The 17,221-nt window shown below is 45.6% G+C and overlaps 1 protein-coding gene across 9 annotated transcripts in view; it reads right to left on the reverse strand.

The window, feature by feature from the left end:
• Unc13c (unc-13 homolog C) overlaps positions 1 to 17,221 on the reverse strand; it is a 456,112-nt gene that overhangs the window by 184,393 nt on the left and 254,498 nt on the right. For all 9 annotated transcript variants that reach the window (XR_015453493.1, XM_087217356.1, XM_087217351.1 and 6 more), the window contains one exon: positions 5,842 to 5,998. Coding sequence is in view for 8 of the 9 variants with exons in the window: in XM_087217356.1 (XP_087073482.1) it covers positions 5,842 to 5,998 (157 nt within the window). In the remaining variant the exon portion in view is untranslated. The remainder of the gene's footprint in view (positions 1 to 5,841; positions 5,999 to 17,221) is intronic.

A 17,221-nucleotide genomic window follows, 5' to 3' on the forward strand; every position in this document is an offset into this window, starting at 1 on the left:
GCAGGGTGGACTGGGCCAGTGGCCACCGCTGCCTGAGCTTTGGCCCTCACCTGCCTCAGCCTCCCCGCTAGGAGGCCTTGACATACTTTCCTGTGGTCGGCAGGTTCTGCAGGACCTGCAGGAGTCAGATAAAAATTATTCTGACCTGGACCAGCCAGTCATGACTTGCTCTGGATCACACCCAAAGTGCAGTCCATTAAGATGAGACCCACTTCAAATAGAAGGAGGGCACAGGCTGCCTCAGTGACTTCTGGTGACTCCACCAAGGCTGGGCATGCGTACATACTGGAAATCCATTTTCATTCCCTGTTGCTTTGAGATTAACACTGACACCATCACAGCTACCACGAGACATAGAGACCCCTGCAGTGAGGGCTTTGGTGCCCGGCTGGTTAGCCCTCCATCCACTCAGTGTCTGCAGAGCAGAGGTGAGATGCCTCTGTCCCCCACCATGGCAGCCGTAGTGTCCCACGGCCGGGATGCGCTTTGGAAAATGTAACTGTCTCTTCCTTCTCTGCCCTTTCATTCTCCTCTTCTGAGAGCCTCTTGCCAATTCGTCTTCCTGAAGGACACCCCGTCCACTCCTAACTGTGATGAGTGTCAATCAGTGCGCAGCACAGAAAACAGGCGGAGTCGGAAAGACACAGTGTGTGGGGGGGCACCTGCCGAGGCCGGGCCTGGCCCTGGGCCACTGTGTGCTGAGCCCTGAGCCCTGAGCCCTGAGGCCCGCTCCCCAGTGGCCCTGCAGTCACAGCGAGCCTGGCTTCCCCCCTTTACTGCAGGGTCTGAGGACAGATGCACTCGCCTGCTTAGCTTTGTTATTGGCCATTGTTTTCCTTACAACCCAAATGAAAGAAGTAGGATAGATATTTTCCTAAATTTGAGAAAAGTCCTTAAAATGCGTGTGGCATTATCAGTGAGTGGTGAAGATGAAACAAACTTCACTAAAGTAGCAATTAAAAAGTGCTGATCAGCTCTGCTACATAGATATCTTCCATTTCTTTCCATTTCTTCCTGGGGAATTTTTGTCACAGAAGGACCCAGGAAGCCACAGGCAGGAATGTCACCCTGGAGATGCGTCGGGCAGGGAGAGGACAGTAGCTGCGTCCTGGTCTGCTACGCTGACGGTGCTTGACACGAATGTTAAATTCATACCACATTTGCTGTTGAAAACTGTGCGTCCCTCCTCACAGTGCATCTTCTCAGGCTGTGCCAGGCACAGGCAGTTCTGACCCTGGGCAGTGGAGGAACCGATGTCCTCTGCAGCAAGCCAGGTCCTGGGCTCCCTGACCCAGTGACCTCGACCCTTGCAGCCCTGTGGGCTCCTGCCCTGTGCTGGGCGGAGGACCCCTCAGGCCCCATGGCCTGCGCGGTGTGGACTCCACTATTCTGTGCCCGGGAGCGGATGCACGGCCACCACCGCCTGCCTCAAGTCCTGCTGCCAACCAGGCCGGGACTCTTGTTTCCAGGCTCCTCAGCCCTGCCTGTGGAAAGGGCGGTGTATGGACAGTGGGACACCCGGCCCTGTTCTGCTGCTTGGCAAGCTGATGCTCCCTGGGGTGTCTGGGTGTTCGTGGCGGGCGGCCCTGCAGTCCTTCACTGAGCTGTGAGTCCGATCCTACAGGGGAGATCCCTTCTGTGTGAAGTTGAGGGCGTTCTTCACCCGACCGACCCCTTTCTCCTATACATCTGTCTCTGCAACACTGACTCAGTGCTTCCATCTCCCCAACAGGAAGTGCTACACCACCACACCTTACCCTTCCAGGATGAGTCACACAGCTCACCCAGCCTTTAGGCCCTCCATGGCAATCCGTTTTCCAGCCAACCCAGCCCCCTCACCTCCACCTGCTGTCCTCCCCATCCGGTAGGCTGGCTGCCTTACACGCAATTTTTTGTTTGGTTTTTTGAGACAGGGTCTTGCTATGTAGTTCAGGCAGGCCTTGAACTTGCAAGGATCCTCCTATCTCAGCCTCCCAAATGCAAGTGCTGGGACTGCAGGTGTGTACCACCACACCCGGTAACTTTTTTGAACTTATTTTGGATCTTCGTTTCTCCTGTCATTACTCCAATGTCTTCCTAGGCCTATGGTAGTTTTTCTGCTATGCCTTGGACTTGAAAATTTGATCCATCATTCCTCTGTCAATGAGTCCCAGGAGAGAACCAACCCTTCTTTTTTCTTTAATCCCAAAGCCTTGGCCAGTGCTGCACAAACCCCTCTGAGACCCCTTACACATTAGGAGTGGTTCATGGTTACTTTTACACGTGTCTGGGATTAGCTCATTAAAATATAAGCCTTAAAGAGTAAACGTCAACATTCAACCTTCAGCCCTCCATTACCTGCCATAATAATTGACATGAATTATTGTATAAATGTGCACTGAAAGCACAAGTGGACAAAGAAAAAGAACATATGGAAGGATAAAGATATAGATTAGCATTTCCATGTTTGCCCAGAGAGTATATAATCTCAGGAAAAAACCAGAGCTAAATAAACATCAATTTTACTAATAATTATTTGCTTATTTATTTGGGACAGGTCTGGGCTGGCCTTGAACTCGCTATGGAGCCCAGGCTGGCCTCTGACTTGTGACCCTCCTGCCTCAGCTTCCCGAGTGCTGGGATCACAGGTGTGCACAGCCACACCTGGCTCACTATTTAGAGTTGTGCCTTAAGATAATTTGCTAAGTAAGTTTTCTAAGGTCATCTTCCAGATTAAAACGCTGGTCCTCCCTCCCGCACTGCTCTCTCCTCAGCCCTCACCCGCCTGCAAGCCTCTCCAGCTCCCCGGAAGACGTCTACTCCAGCAAGATTCTTGGTCTTGACTCCAGACAGTCTTTTCCTGCAGTGCACTGCTCAGCTGTCTCTCTGAAGCAAGGGCTCTGATGTCCAGCAGCTGTCATGTCTGCATCCGTCCAGTTTGGAGGCAGCCTGTTCACGGCCGCTTGTCTGGTGCCCGATGGAGCCCAGGGCGGGAGGAGCCCACGCCTGCCTTTCCCTCAGGACCCTGCACTCCTATCCCAGAGCTGTGTGGAGCCCAGCCTCCCCGGGAAGTCAGTGGAGATGTCCGATGCTCGCCACCCACTGCAGCCTCGAACAGATCGCCCTGGGACAGCAGCTCCCTGAGCCTCCTCCGCCTCTGTCCATGCTCACCCCAGCATCTGTCCAGCCCTGGCCACATCTGGCCATGTCCACAGTGACTGGCCATGACCTGGGGACTCCCAGCACAGCAGAAAGCCTGTTCCCAACCCCAGCGGGACCCCAGGTTGAGTAAAGGCGCCCCTCATATCCTCTTAGCCACCTTGAAAACCTTCCTCCTCCTCCTGCCTGCTGGGCAGCCCTCACTTGGCAGTGTGCATTCCTGTCCTCCGGCAGCTGCCTGGAAGGTGAGGACGAGGCGTCTTCCCAAGTTTGGCTCCAGCATCAAAGGACTCGCACACCGCCTCCCACATGTCAGAGCTGGGCCCCTAGTGTCCTGCAGGAGGACCACCTGTCCCCTCTCCTTGGGGACGTGACCTCGCCCTTCCTCTCCTCTGGCAAATGTGTAGCCCGTCCTTGCAACTGGTCCCTTCCCTGGAGACCTGGAAATACATTCAAACTTGTCTTATTCAATAGTGAAAAAGTCCTGCCTGATGAGAGGCCAAAGGCAAATTCTCTTTACATTGTGAAACCTTGCTCCTGCTCAATCTTGCTTTCTTCTTTCTCATTCAAGTTCCCTCAAAACGTAGTCTATATTCTGGCCCACTTTCACTTTTGGCAGATATTCTTATAAAGTTAATACAACTTTTTTTGTTTTTGAGTAGCAGGTAATAAAACCCGGGACTCCAAGGCGGAGGAGGCCAATGCCGTGCTGAATGCATGTGAATCAGCAGGTAGCAGCATCAGCCAGAGGAGACAACATAAACTCGCCCACCGAATCACCAACTCAGCAAGCTGAACGTGGAGGAAATGTTTCTTTTGTTAACCCTGTGCTACAAGGAGTTATTTAATTTACAAAATGAATTATGATGATCCTATTGCCACAGAAAACAGAAACGCAATGAGATCAGTCTGCTCTCTCCTCTCCAGGTCAGCATGAAGTAAGGAGCGTGCTCTCCGATCTCCTTCAGGTAGCTCTGACGGCGATATTAATCACGTAGCTGCATCTTCTTTCTCAGAGCAGGAAGGCTCTGTGCTCCCTGCAGCTGGCTTATTCTCCACAACGTACACAGCAGAATGTCAGAAACAAGACGGTCTCCTGACACAGAATGCTGTGTGATAGGCGACTTGCAAGACATGATTCTGGAACAAAACTCTTCCCTGGTCTGAGCTTTGGTCCCAGTGGTATTTTGCTGAGCTGTACCGAGAAAGCTCTTTACCCTGGTCAAGATGGAGGGGATCTGCCCACGGGACTCACTGCATGTGGCCCTGGCACGGTGTAAGCAGAGCCGAAGGACAGCCGCCCACACTCACATAACTCCAGGACTTCCCACTGCACACACCGGTTTCCCAAGATGTGAACTCCTTTGATCTTCATCTTAACTTTGACAAACTGCAGAGTAAGAGTCATGTTTTCAGGGAGCAGATGAGAAACTGAGGATTGCGTGACAGAATCAGGCTGCTAAGCGACAAGAGAAACTCAAGCCCATGACAGCCCAGGGCTGTTCTGTCAGGAGGGTTTCTTCCGATTTGTCGCTGAGCAGTGCTCGCCCTTCCTGTATTCTTTCCTGCTCAGCTCCTGTGCATTCTCTCTTAGGCAAGCAGGTGAATGGGTCCGTCCTTTCCCTTGCTGTGCTCAGCCATCTCTGCCCCACGACAGGCACTCCATTTTTTATCAGTAATGAAATCCGCCCTGTGAACAAACCTGGAATTGCGGTGGGAAGCGCAGCCACGGTGTCCTAGAAACCATGTTCCTGCCATGGATCTTACTTCCCTTCATGAAATTAGAAGGAGAGAGAGGTGCAGAGCCCACACAGTTACTGGCAGCCCTGCCACCCTCCACTCAGCCCTGGCAGAGAGCTGGCAGGCGTCCCAGGCCCACTATCCTCTCCTGGCCATGTCCCTGAGGACCCAGAGCTGCCGGGCTGCTGATTGCGCCCTGAATATTTCTGTGATCTGCACTTCTTCTCCATCTCTGCTGCTGCTTACTTCAGGCTCTTACCATCTCACTGGGGTTTCTCTTCATTTATGTCCTGTTACCAGTGCTTTCAACTCATTTTTAGCCCTTATAGAGAGCAGTTTCAGCGATGGGTGCAGGGGATAAACTTTCAAAACTCCTTGGGAGCCAAGTGTCCTCGATGCCTCTAAATACTTCAGGCAGGCAGCTCGAGTGAGGTGTGGTGATTCCCCTAGGCTTCTACGTGCCATCTGCCGTCTGCTCAGAGGATGCCCCAGGGACTGGGACCAGGACCAGGACCAATGGGGAGACAGCTGGAGCACGGCTCCCAGGGACCAGATCTGGGATGACGGCTCCTGGCTCCTCCACACGGAGGATTTCCCATGAGCCCCACTATGCCCTTACAAAACCAGAAAAGGTCACCCTAGATGTGGATACCAACGCGGCTGAGGATTCCTGTTGACCATCGAAGGTATTTTGCTGCATATTTCAAATAACTTTGAGCTGCAGTTCATTATTCTAAGAGAAGTTCCCTGACTCGTGTCTCCTGCAAGGTGACTGCAGAAATCCTGAGCCCCGCAACCCTTGGAAACGTAAGTCCCATAAACTATGGGAGATTAAAGTTCAAAAAACTAGATGAGGCTGGGCTACAGCTCGAGAGGTAGAGCGACTGCCTAGAATGTACGAGGCCTTGGTTCCACTCCCTAGCGCAGGAAAACAAATAAAAAGTAAATCAAGTTTATACTCACGCCAAAGTTGGTGGCAGCAAATCGGTCGGAGGCAGAAACCTGCACGTTTGTGGACACGGTGGTGTGGGCGTAGAAGGCGTTGATGTTGGCCAGCAGGGTGCTCATGATGGCGGGCACCCCAGGGCACATGTACTTGGAGGACAGGCAGGAGAAGTGGCTGCAAGACAGAAAGCGTCAGGTGCTTTTAGACACGGGCAGGCTTGCCTGACAGCACGTCTGCAGGTGGCAGCTCAGCTCTCTCCACCTGCATCCAGGAAGAGGACAGGACACTCCCACACCCTCCCACTGAGGAGGAAGAGGGCCATGGCCTCGGGCCCTTCTCATTCATAAGTGAGCGCCGGCGGGCGGCTGTGTGGAAATCTCTCCACTGCGAGGGCTGCGAGCCCACACTGAGGGAGCAACCGCCAGGGACGGAGCACTGTGGGAGGGACGGGTGTGGCATCCCTGTCTCCACTCCTTCAGCTCCCAGAGTGGAGGGCTGGGCTGCAGCAGAGGCCTCCTCCTGATGCACTGGCACTGAGCGCAGCCACCCTCTGACTGAGTTGGGTTCCAGTGCTCTCCTCAGAGAGGGTGGGCTCTGCAAGCAACTCTGTCCAGGAGCACCGTGCTCCGCATTGGATTTAATCAGACAAATAGATGCTAGCCAGAGACTCGTTACGCTGTAAGACCATTCCTTTCAGACCGGAAAAATGCTATCATTTATAACCATCACACTCCTGCACTTTCAAGCAAGCCTGTTTCATCTGGACAATGACAAAAGATTGGCAAATTGAAAGCAAAGCTTATGCAAGAGTGGAAGGTAAAGTGGGCAAGGAGGAGAGAATGGTCCTGTGCTCAGTAACCTGTTCTTGGTTTGCTCCCAGCTCTTCGGAATTCAGTGCCCCAGGCCTTGCCCACTAATGAATGCCCTGAGCGCTGCCCCAAAAGAGGTCACCCCAATTTCCATGACTTCAGCTGGTGAGAAAGTAGGTTCGGTCTCTCAAGCATGGATCTCTGAGAGTCAGGAATGACACGTTTTGGCATGAATGCTCCATGGCTTATGCAGTTTAGCCTGGAATCCCATTATGTCATGACTGTTGCGTTAAGGGAATGATGCTATGGGAGAGGGCAGGGAGGTGGCAGAGCCAGCTTCGCTCTTTCAACACTCTGCACTTTAAAGCAATGTCTTCACTAAATGTTGCTTTCCTAGTGTCTTAAACCAACAGGTAAAATTGTGGTATTCCTTGTGTATGACTCAACATTTGAAGTATAAATACATTGATAATGAAAATGCTCTAAGAAATCATAGCTTTGGGATCCCAGAGAAAAATGTCACAGCCAAAAACTTGGAAAAACAATGAAGCTAAACTTCCAACCCTCTCCCAACTTTTCTTTAAAAGTAACTTCAATGTAGAGCTAAATAGTGGTTATAATATTTCTGTTCTTAAATTAATTTGAATTAAAATTCATTCTAAGGGTTTCCAACTGCTTAACTTTTGATCCATTTTTAAAATATTGAAGCCACCTTGCCAGAGCGATCATCCCTCACTCACTGCATATTAACCATGATTTGGGCCCTTTTTGTGCAGTTCCGCCATAAAAACAAACAGAAGGAAAACCCAAAACCAGAGTCTGGCTTGCAGACACTTGGGAAACAGCCCGCATAGCCAACCCTGCATTGGCTTTGGGGACGCAGAGCTGCTCACACCAGGGGGATTCACTGTGCAGTGACTTCAATATCCCTCTTCTCAGAAAGTTGTGCAGAGGCACAGTGGAGTGCAAGCAAGGAGCTGAGTCTCCTGTGCCACAGCCTGGGCGGAGGACTGGTGGGCAGCCGGGGGCCACTCCACGCAGGGCTGGGCATCCCGACAGCACCCACGAGCAGCGGGCTCCACAGACCGAGCCTTCACTGCCCACAGCCAGCACGGCGCCCAGGCCTCCTGCTCCTACACCTCCTGTGACCAGCACGGCCACATCCTGCCCCCGCTGGGTGACCCCATTCTGCTCTCCACTTCCACAGACTCCACACACAAACGAGCTCATAGGACGCTTGTCTCTCTGTGTCTGGCTTCTTCTGCCTGCTTCCCTCTCTGCCGGGTTCACTCATGCCGCAATAAATGACATGGTTTTCTTCTTCTTAAAAGCTGAATAGTATGACGTTGTAGACAGCGCATTTTCTTTATCCCTTGTCCATTGACATACATGTATATGTATGTATGTATACACACACACACACACACACACACACACATACACTGAACCCAGGACCTTCATACTGAGCTGTATCTCCAGCCCTTTTGGCTCATTGTGAGACAGTCTCACCAAGTCACTAAAATGCCCAGGTTGGGCTTGCCCCTGGAATCCTCCTGCCTCAGCCTCCCAGAGTGCTGAGATTATAGGCCAGGCTGATTCCGTGTCTTGATTATTGTGACTAGCACTGCAGTGGACTCACTGACTTCACACCTCAGGACTGCTTGCCGCCTGTCTCTGCGGTGCTGCCTGTGTTACTCTTTCCTCTGGAATATGTTTGGTGTGGGATTTGTGTCCTCTCTTCCATCCATTCTAGCACAGTGATTTCCTGCACACAGGGATTGGTCAGTAACTTTCTCTTAACCCTGCAAAGCAATCGGAGGCGAAGGCATTTATGTGGAGTTAAGGAGTGTGGGACACGCGCTTAGTCCTTCCAGGACATGGGAGGTGCTGCAGAGGATGCTGCCAGGCTGCTCTGCAGGCCAATCGAACTGTGCCTGTAGCCAGAGTGGGAGAGGCATGGGAAACTCCACAGCACGGCTGTGTCCATGCTGGAGAACTGACAGAAGCAGCTTCTCTCCCACTGAAACCCCAGGGATTTCTGGAGTGACAGGTGGTGGCTGCACCTGGTTGCCTCCCTGAGCTCCTGGGAAACTGGAAGGATCGAAAACCACAACCATGTGTGTCAGCAGCTCGGCACACACACCTTGTGTGCTGCAGCCCCACACACGCACCTATGTGGGCATTGGGAAACAGTATTCACGTATGTGGTCATACTGCTGTCTCTGACTGGGGTTATAGACTTTTTGTGATTTAAAAAATATATGTTGTATTTTTTAAAGTATACCATTAATATGTTTCATTACCCTGATCAGAAAAAATACATATGAAATATATACATTAAATGCTGCTAATTCAGTTTGCCCCATTGTTATTTTGCCTGTCATCGATAATTATAAAATTTCCCTTGTAAACTTCGGTACTCATGAGAATCATGGATAATTCAACTTTTTGTTCTTGTCTGGTTGACTGATGCAGGTGTTGGATTTTCACCGCTCTGACAAAATAGCTGAGAAAATCACTTCCTGGAGCGGAGCTGCCCCTGGCTCAGGATTCCAGAAGCTTGTGTGCTCTGTCACTTGGGCCTACATGGCGGCCAGGAAGGACAGAAGGGCTACTGCAGTCCCCTGCAAGGGTGTCCCCAGGCATCTACTTCCTGCTCTGGGCCCCTCCTAAGGTTCCGCCTCTCCTAATGGCAACTTGAACACCAGCCTTTGAGACCCAGCCACTGGGAGACATTTAAAATCCATACCATAACAATGTGCTCTAAAAAATGCATTATCTTTAATGTACATAATATAAAATATAACCTATAAAAATATTTAAAGTATTATTAAAGATGATTATTGTAAAACATCCCAGAAATAGTTTATTTCTTCAAAAAATTATGATAGGTCAATGTTAACTTCTGGTTAATAAGCATGTAGCCTCCTAAAATATTATAAAATTACTAAGAAAATCATGCTTATTTAATTTTATAAAACATTAATAATTAATTTGAACACAGTAATGAAATGATCTGGGTGCAAAACATCTGAAGGCAAGATATGAGAATGGTGCAGCTATGAAATTGAGGCTGACACAAAAAATACTAGTATTTCTCTTACTACATTTGATCTCATTTGATTTTTATATCAGTTTCAATATCAAATTAATATTACCATGGTATTTCTCTTCCCAGCTTATTTACCAGCAAAATTTTTGTCGTCTGGTAAAAGGGAGAAGGTAAACATGTGAGACTCATTAACACGACCCTTTTAGGTTGGACGTGGCTCAGTGCACACGCTTCATACTCTGGACGCAGTTGCTGTCTCTCAGCACTGATACAAACATGCTCTTCTTAGAAATAACCAGTGACTCCTGAAAGGAGGCTCCCCCACCACCATTCCACGCTCCTAGGGCAGAGAAGGTGAGCCACGTGGGCACCAGAAGCACCCCCCTCCCCATGGAAATGAGAAGACACGTAAACAAGCCTCAAAACCAGACTTACAGGTCACCTACAGCAACCCCAAAGGGAAACAGGATGGAACAATCTGATACTCAACCACCTGGACTCTCTGAACTGACAACAAAAGAGGATCTGGGAAAAATGAAATCAGAAATAATTACTCAGATAACAGCAAAGATTGTGCTCATGGTGCAAGACATGATTAATGAATCTTGAGAGGACACAGATAAAAAAATAGAGGAGCTGAGGAACATGATGGAATCCCAACATAGGAAACAAATGGAATCCATAAAACAGATGCAAACAGATTTCCAGGAGATTAAAAACTCCATCAAAAGTCTACACAGCAGAACGAACCAATGTGAGGACAGAATTTCAGATATAGAAAATAAGATTGCAATTAGTGACCAGGAAAAGAAAAATTGCTTTAAAATTGTAAGGGAACACGAGAAAGCAATCCAGCAGCACTAGAGGATGCAAAGAAGAATAACATAAGACTGATTGGAGTCAATGAAGAAGAGGAGAGAGTGCAGATGACATAAAAAAAACTGTTCACAGAAGTGATGGCAGAAAACTTCCCAAGCAGGGGAAAGGAACTTGATATACAGATAAGTGAGGCATATAGGACTCCAACTAGCCTTGATCAAAAAATCTACACATAGGCATATAATTGTTAGGATTCCAGAAACCCAATACAGGAACAAAATTCTACAAGCAGTGAGAGAAAAGAAACAAATCACATACAAAGGAAAGCCCATCAGAATCACAGCAGGCTTCTCAATGCAAACCCTCAAGACAAGAAGAGCTTGGAGTGATGTATTTCAACCCCTAAAGGAAAACAGCCTCCAACCCAGATTGATGTACCCTGCAAAACTATCTTTCAAAATTGATGGAGAAATAAGATACTTTTATGATAAAGAGCACCTCAGGAACTTCATGAATACCAAACCAGCACTCCAACAAATTTTAGACAATACCCTAGGAAAAGACAATGAGGATCACAACCCCAGGAAGCCCAGCAGAATGAATCCATTGGCCGTGACAAATTAAACGCAAAAGGGGAGAATCCAACAAAAAGAAAAAGTCATGACAAGGCTTAACTTCATCTCCCTAATGAATGTATAATTCAATGTTGTTATTGTACTGATTAGTATTTTTCTGATTCTAGAGTTGCACACCTTTCCTTGTGCTGGCTATTTATCATCTTCTTGTGTCTACTTTTTAATTGGGTTGTCTATTAATGAGCTGTAAGAGTTCTTTATATATTCTGGTCATAGGTTATATGCATTGTAAATATGGTCAGTTTAAGGACTCCTTTTCATTTTCTTAACAATGTCATTTAAAGTTCTAAATTTTGATGGAATTTCATTTATTAATTTTTTTCTTTTATACATCATGTTTTTTGTATCCTAGGTAGTTCTTGCCTACCCTAAACTCATAAACATTTTCCCTTATAATTTGTTCTTAAAGTTTTATACTTTTAGGCTTTCATATTTAGGTTCATAGATCCTTTCAAGTTATTTTCATGTATGGAAATAAAGGGTTGAGGTTAATTTTTTATAAATTGATACCAGGTGTTCTAGTGCCATTTGCTGAAAACACTATCTTTTCCTCGGCTCTTGAATTGAGTTTATAGTCTATAAAATGTTAATGTTAAATAATCTTTCAAAACTCAGTGGACCATATATGAGTGGTTCTATTTCTAGATTCTCTGTTTTATTCAAATGATCTATATGTCTTTCCTTACACCAACACTGCCTTGATTACTGTAGCTTTAGAAGAAGTCTTAAAATTAGGTACTAAATGTCTTCCAACACTTTTTTTTTGTTTGTTCATTTGTTTTTTGTTTTTCCTTTTAATTTTCTAGGTCCTTTGTACTCATACATAACTTTTAAATTTCAATATCCAATTCTTCATTTATAGCAAGTATACATAAACCTGAATTTTTATATATACCTTGTGTTTTCTAATCCTGCTAAATTCAAATACAAGTTCTAGGGCTCCTAGAGATTTCTTAGTATTTTCTCTGTAGATAATCATTTCATCTACATATAAAGATTTTGCTTCTACCTTGCCAATTCTATCGTAATTGTGACATTTATTGCCAGACTATTTTAGTTTGGGCCTATGTTTCAAAGTTTAATGGACAGATGAAGAGTAAGCATATCTGCCCTTGTTCCCCACCTTAAAGAGAAAGCATTGTACCTTCTCCATTCATATAAGGCTTTTTTGTTGGAAGTATGGAGTTCATGTCTTTAATGTGTTGAGAAGTTTCTGTTCTACTTCTAGTCTCTTGATAGCTTTTACTATGAACAGCTGTAGAATTTAGTCCAATACTTTTTCTGCAACTACTGACAGGATCATATGGCTTTTTCCTTTCCTCTGTTAAAATGATGACTTATGGGGGTGGATCTTCCAATGCTGAACCAACACTGCCATCCCTATAATAAAACCCCTTTCTACATATTGCCAGATCTGACTTCTAATAGTTTGTTCTGTTAAACAAATTTCTATCTCTGTTCATACTTTTTTCTTCTATTATCTTTATCCAGTTTTAGGATTAGCACAATGTTGATTTCCTAAAATGAGGGGAGAAGTGTTTCTTTTTTTTTCTGCTTTAAATGTTTGATACAATTTATCAATTAAAACGTATGTGAGCCTGTTGTTATCATATAGGTAGGTTTTCAAGCTAGGAATATACTTTCTTTAATAGGTGCTATTCAAATTTTACATTTCCTCCAGAGTTAGTTTCATTAATTTGTCTTCCAAGGTACTTCTTAGAAGTTGTCAAATTTATTTCAAAACAGATTTTTGTAATATGTTTTCTATATCCTTTTAAATTCTGTAAAATCTGTGGTAATGTCTCCTAGGTCTTGATATTTTGATTTCAAAAATGTATAATTGATATTGTGTAATAGGAAGAAAAGGTCTAAAGGAGTAGGGAAAGTGGGAGGGGTAGGGGAAAGGAAAGAGGGAAAAGAAAAAATATGAGAAAAGGAAAAAAATGGAAACAAAGTCTTTGCAAATAGGGAAGGATGGAGGGAGTGAAGGGAGGCCAGGGGCAGGGGAAAAAAATAAGAACCAAGATGCATCATGCAATGGTACAAGAGCCTAATGATGTATGTAACTGTATTTTATACCTAAAATGTACCAATAAACTTAATGGGGGGGGAAGAAATAACCAGTGATTCTGGGTGCAAACAAACAATTTCAATGCCATGATTAAATGTTTAAGCACTTGGCAATGATTTACAGAAAACAAAACACTGAAAGAAATAGAAGTTTTAAGCCACTGTACTGAGTAGAAGCTTTTCCTGGGTTGGTAAAAAACCATTTTTCTTTTTCTAAAAACTGTGCCTAGGAGGATGATGAGTCAGAAGGAGTCCTTTGGTACCAAAATCAGGGTCCACACTGAACTCCCCTTTTTTTCACTTTTCAGTACTGGGGACCAAATTCAGGATCTTGCGTTTGCCAGGCAGGCGCAGTGCTGCAGAGCTACCTGGCACGTTCACCCTGCTTTTCCATACCTAGTGTTCTGAATAATAGACAATGAAGGTGGTGATGTGCATTAAGCACACATTTCTTAGAAAACGGAAGGGAACAAAGGAGACTTAAATTTCAAAGAAGAAAAAGAATGAATTAGGATCAGTGAGTTAGGGGCCTTGGAGAAACGGCCAGCAAGGTGGAGCTCTGTTTTGCTTTCTGCTTCTGAGGGGCAGGGCAGGCGCCAACTTGGGGTTAGAGGCATCGCAGTGCAGACTCCTCCTCAGACCTGAGCCTCTTCTCTGAGCTCAGCAAAGCCACTTCACCCTCCTGAGCTGAACCAGTGTCTCCCTGGGAAGCGAGAGGATGCCTCTCTGTCCCCTCCAGCACAGGTCGGCTCTCACACGGCTGCGTGCTGGGGTGGCAGCCCCTGTGTCACAGCTTCCTGCCTTCAGCAAGCGAGGGGGTGGGGCTGGGGGCTAGTGCAGGCTGGGGGGGGTACAGGCGGGGTTCTCTGCCCTGGCGCCCTCCCTCTTGAGGAGACCCTGGCCGGACTCACATCTGCCTCAGCTGAACTGTGCCCTCACTGTGTGCAGCTACAGCCAAGGCAAACTTTCCCCTGCTTCTCCTCATATCTGTTAAAACTCATTTCCTTTACAAAGGTTACCGATCTCACAGTACTTAAATTGTTTCTATGTAGGAACAGGATTAAAAGGGCAATCAGCAATTCACAATGACCCAGCATATCCTGCTGCAAACTCCCCTTTGAAAAGTACTCCTCTAAGAAAACTAGGTCTGGGCCAGGGATTTAGCTCAGTGGTTCCGGCACCTGCTTCACAAGCGCAAGGACCCGAGTTTGATCCCTGGTACCAAAAAAAAAACAAACCAAAAAACACAGAAAACTAGGTCAACAAACAGTGCTACTGCAGTTCCTAGAACTGTTTAACGTTTTCTCCCAAAGACATGATTAAAAACTGGATTAATAATGTTAAAAGCACTTGACTTCACTTTTGCAAGTAAATGGGGTGATTGTCAAAACAATTTAACAGATGGAATTTCAGTTCCGCTGGAAAAGCTAGCATAACAAACTCCTCCCAAAATGAGGCTTAAATTGTGAATAATGAAGCATGGAACTGGCAGGAAAACAGACAGATAGACTGATGAAAGAGAGCAGGGAGCCCAGAGATAAACCCACGCGTTTACTGCCAACTGATTTCAACAAAGTGTCAAAAACACATGAGCAGGAAAAACAGTCTTTTCAATAAATATGCTGGGGAAACTGGATATTCAACATGCGGAGGAAAGGCTGGACCCTGATCTAATCACATACAAAATCAGCTAGAACAGATTAATGCTCAAATTGAAAACTGAGAACTAGGAAACCAGGAGAAAGCAGAGGAAAAGCTCTGTGACATAGGTCTGGCCAATGATTGTTTTTTATACGAACTCCAAAGAACGGGCAATGAAAGCAAAAATAGACAAAGATTACATAGACAAGATTACATTAAACTAAAGCTCTGTCCAGTGAAGGACATGAGGGAAGATGCAGCCTGTAGACCGCAAGGAAATAACTGCAAATGCACATCCGATAAGGGAGCATGCAGAGTATGCCAGGAATTCAAAAGACACTGCCCCACAGAGACAGGCTGAGGGGGGCACTCTCCTAGGAAAGTCTGGTGAGAGGGGACTGCACTTACAGCACATGGGAGGTGCCTGAGGACCAGCAAGTTGATTCTTAAGGTTCAGGTTATTCACCAGGAAAACAGATTTGGCTTCCTTAGCATGATGGGGAATACACAAGAGAAAAATGTAATAATGCACTACCAGATTCTCTGGCTTAATACACAGCTTTCCTTATTTATTTCTTCTCCAAACCCATCTTCAAAGAAATGGAATGTACTTAAGAGAAACCAAGCAATCTCTAATAAGAGGAAGTGTCCAGTTACCCTGGGTTTTGGCTAAGCATACAGGGTCTTTACGTATCAAAAGAAGCTGCAATTTGTTTTCTTCAAATGGTATACCTGGGAAATTCACAAGCATTAAGCAGGGTTTTTTTCCCCTTTCTCAAACGTATGTGGCCTTACTAAACAGACGGGACATCCTTTCTTCCTGGACCCAGGGTTCTCAATCCCACACTGTTAAAAATCAAGAGGAAGCAGTTCTGAGAGCTTGAAATATCTCCTTCTATGGTTTTCTCTTAGTTGGTCAATTTTCTGACTTTTGATTTTTATTTTTTGTTCCCTGAAGCAAGGTTGCAAAATAAGAGATTTAGTAGTTAACCAGCTTAAAATAAAAGACAGATTTATTAATAAACTACCCCTTTCCAATTATGATGTGTTGGCCTAGAATAGGCTATTGTTACGGCTTGTGTGTAAATGCTCCCCAAAGCCACATGTAGGGTTGTAGGTGGGGCTTTTTAGAGGTGGCTGGATGCTGGGATCGAGGGTGTGTCCTTACTAAATTAGTCCACTGATTGGTTTGGCATAGTTCTGGGTAGGATTAAGGGTAACTCACCCTGGGTATGAGTGTTACCTGCCCTTAGGGGTAGAATATAAGGGACAGAAAGAAGGTCACTGCTTGTCACTTGCTGCTTGCTGCTTTTGCTGCCTTCTGCGGTCGTGGACTATTTCTTCTCTGTGATGCCCCTCTGCCAGGCCATGCTGCCTTGGAGTCAGCCAGCTATGGACTGAAACCTCTACAAACTGTGAGCCCAATAGACCTTTCCTCCTTTAACTTTGGGTGTCAGGTATTTTGTCTCAGCAATGAGAAAAGTAACCAAGACAATTAGGAATCAAGCTTCAGTTTAATTGGAGAAGTATCATTTTGAAAGCATGATTAAAACTATCTTCTAAAGTTATTATTTCAACCCTTATCTAAAAAATGTCAGTATACGAAACTTCTCCAGATTATTAGAAGTGATCAGTGTGATTGTTCAACATAAATAGTGAAACAGATATCTATATCAGTCTAAACGTTTCATTTCTACTTTATCTGTTTTCAACTATAAACCTCTGACATTCATTGCTATGCCAGAAGTTCAGATAAATATAATAAACAACTTCTACTTCTGATTCATTCAAATCAAATGCATACCCACAATACAAATAATCTATTACATTATGCTATCATTGAAATGTATTTGTCAAGTTATTCTCCCCAAAACCCAAGGCATTGTTTTTCTTTTTCTCTCTGTTTTTACTCCATAGACCAATGGCTGGCAATCTATGGCCCTTAAGCCAAATCTTAACCATAGCTCTTGTGTTTTAAGAGTTTCATGAGAACTCATCCATGTCCATGTTTTCTTAAGTCTACGGCTGCTTGGTGCTGAGGCTGCAGAATTGAGCAATCATGACAGAAATTAGGCCCACAAAGGGTCCTATGTACTACACTGTTCTGATACTATCTGGTCAGTTATAGAAAAAGGTTTTGACCCATTTTAGAGTATTATCTAAGTATGAGCAGGGACTTTGTCAAACCTGAGTTTCTTTTTCTTTTTTTTCTTTTTTTTTTTTTTGGTATGGGGGTTGAACTCGGGTCCTTGCACTTGCACAGCAGGTGGTGAAACTACTGAGCTAAATCCCCAGCCCAAATCTGAGTTTCATAAGTATGATAAGACCCAGTTTACCTGCATGTCACTTAAAATAAAATGCATACCCAAAC

The sequence above is a fragment of the Heterocephalus glaber genome, unplaced genomic scaffold (assembly GCF_053883595.1).
Source record: "Heterocephalus glaber isolate CG9 unplaced genomic scaffold, H.glaber_assembly_v1.0 deba00000122, whole genome shotgun sequence".
Lineage (NCBI taxonomy): Eukaryota > Metazoa > Chordata > Mammalia > Rodentia > Bathyergidae > Heterocephalus > Heterocephalus glaber.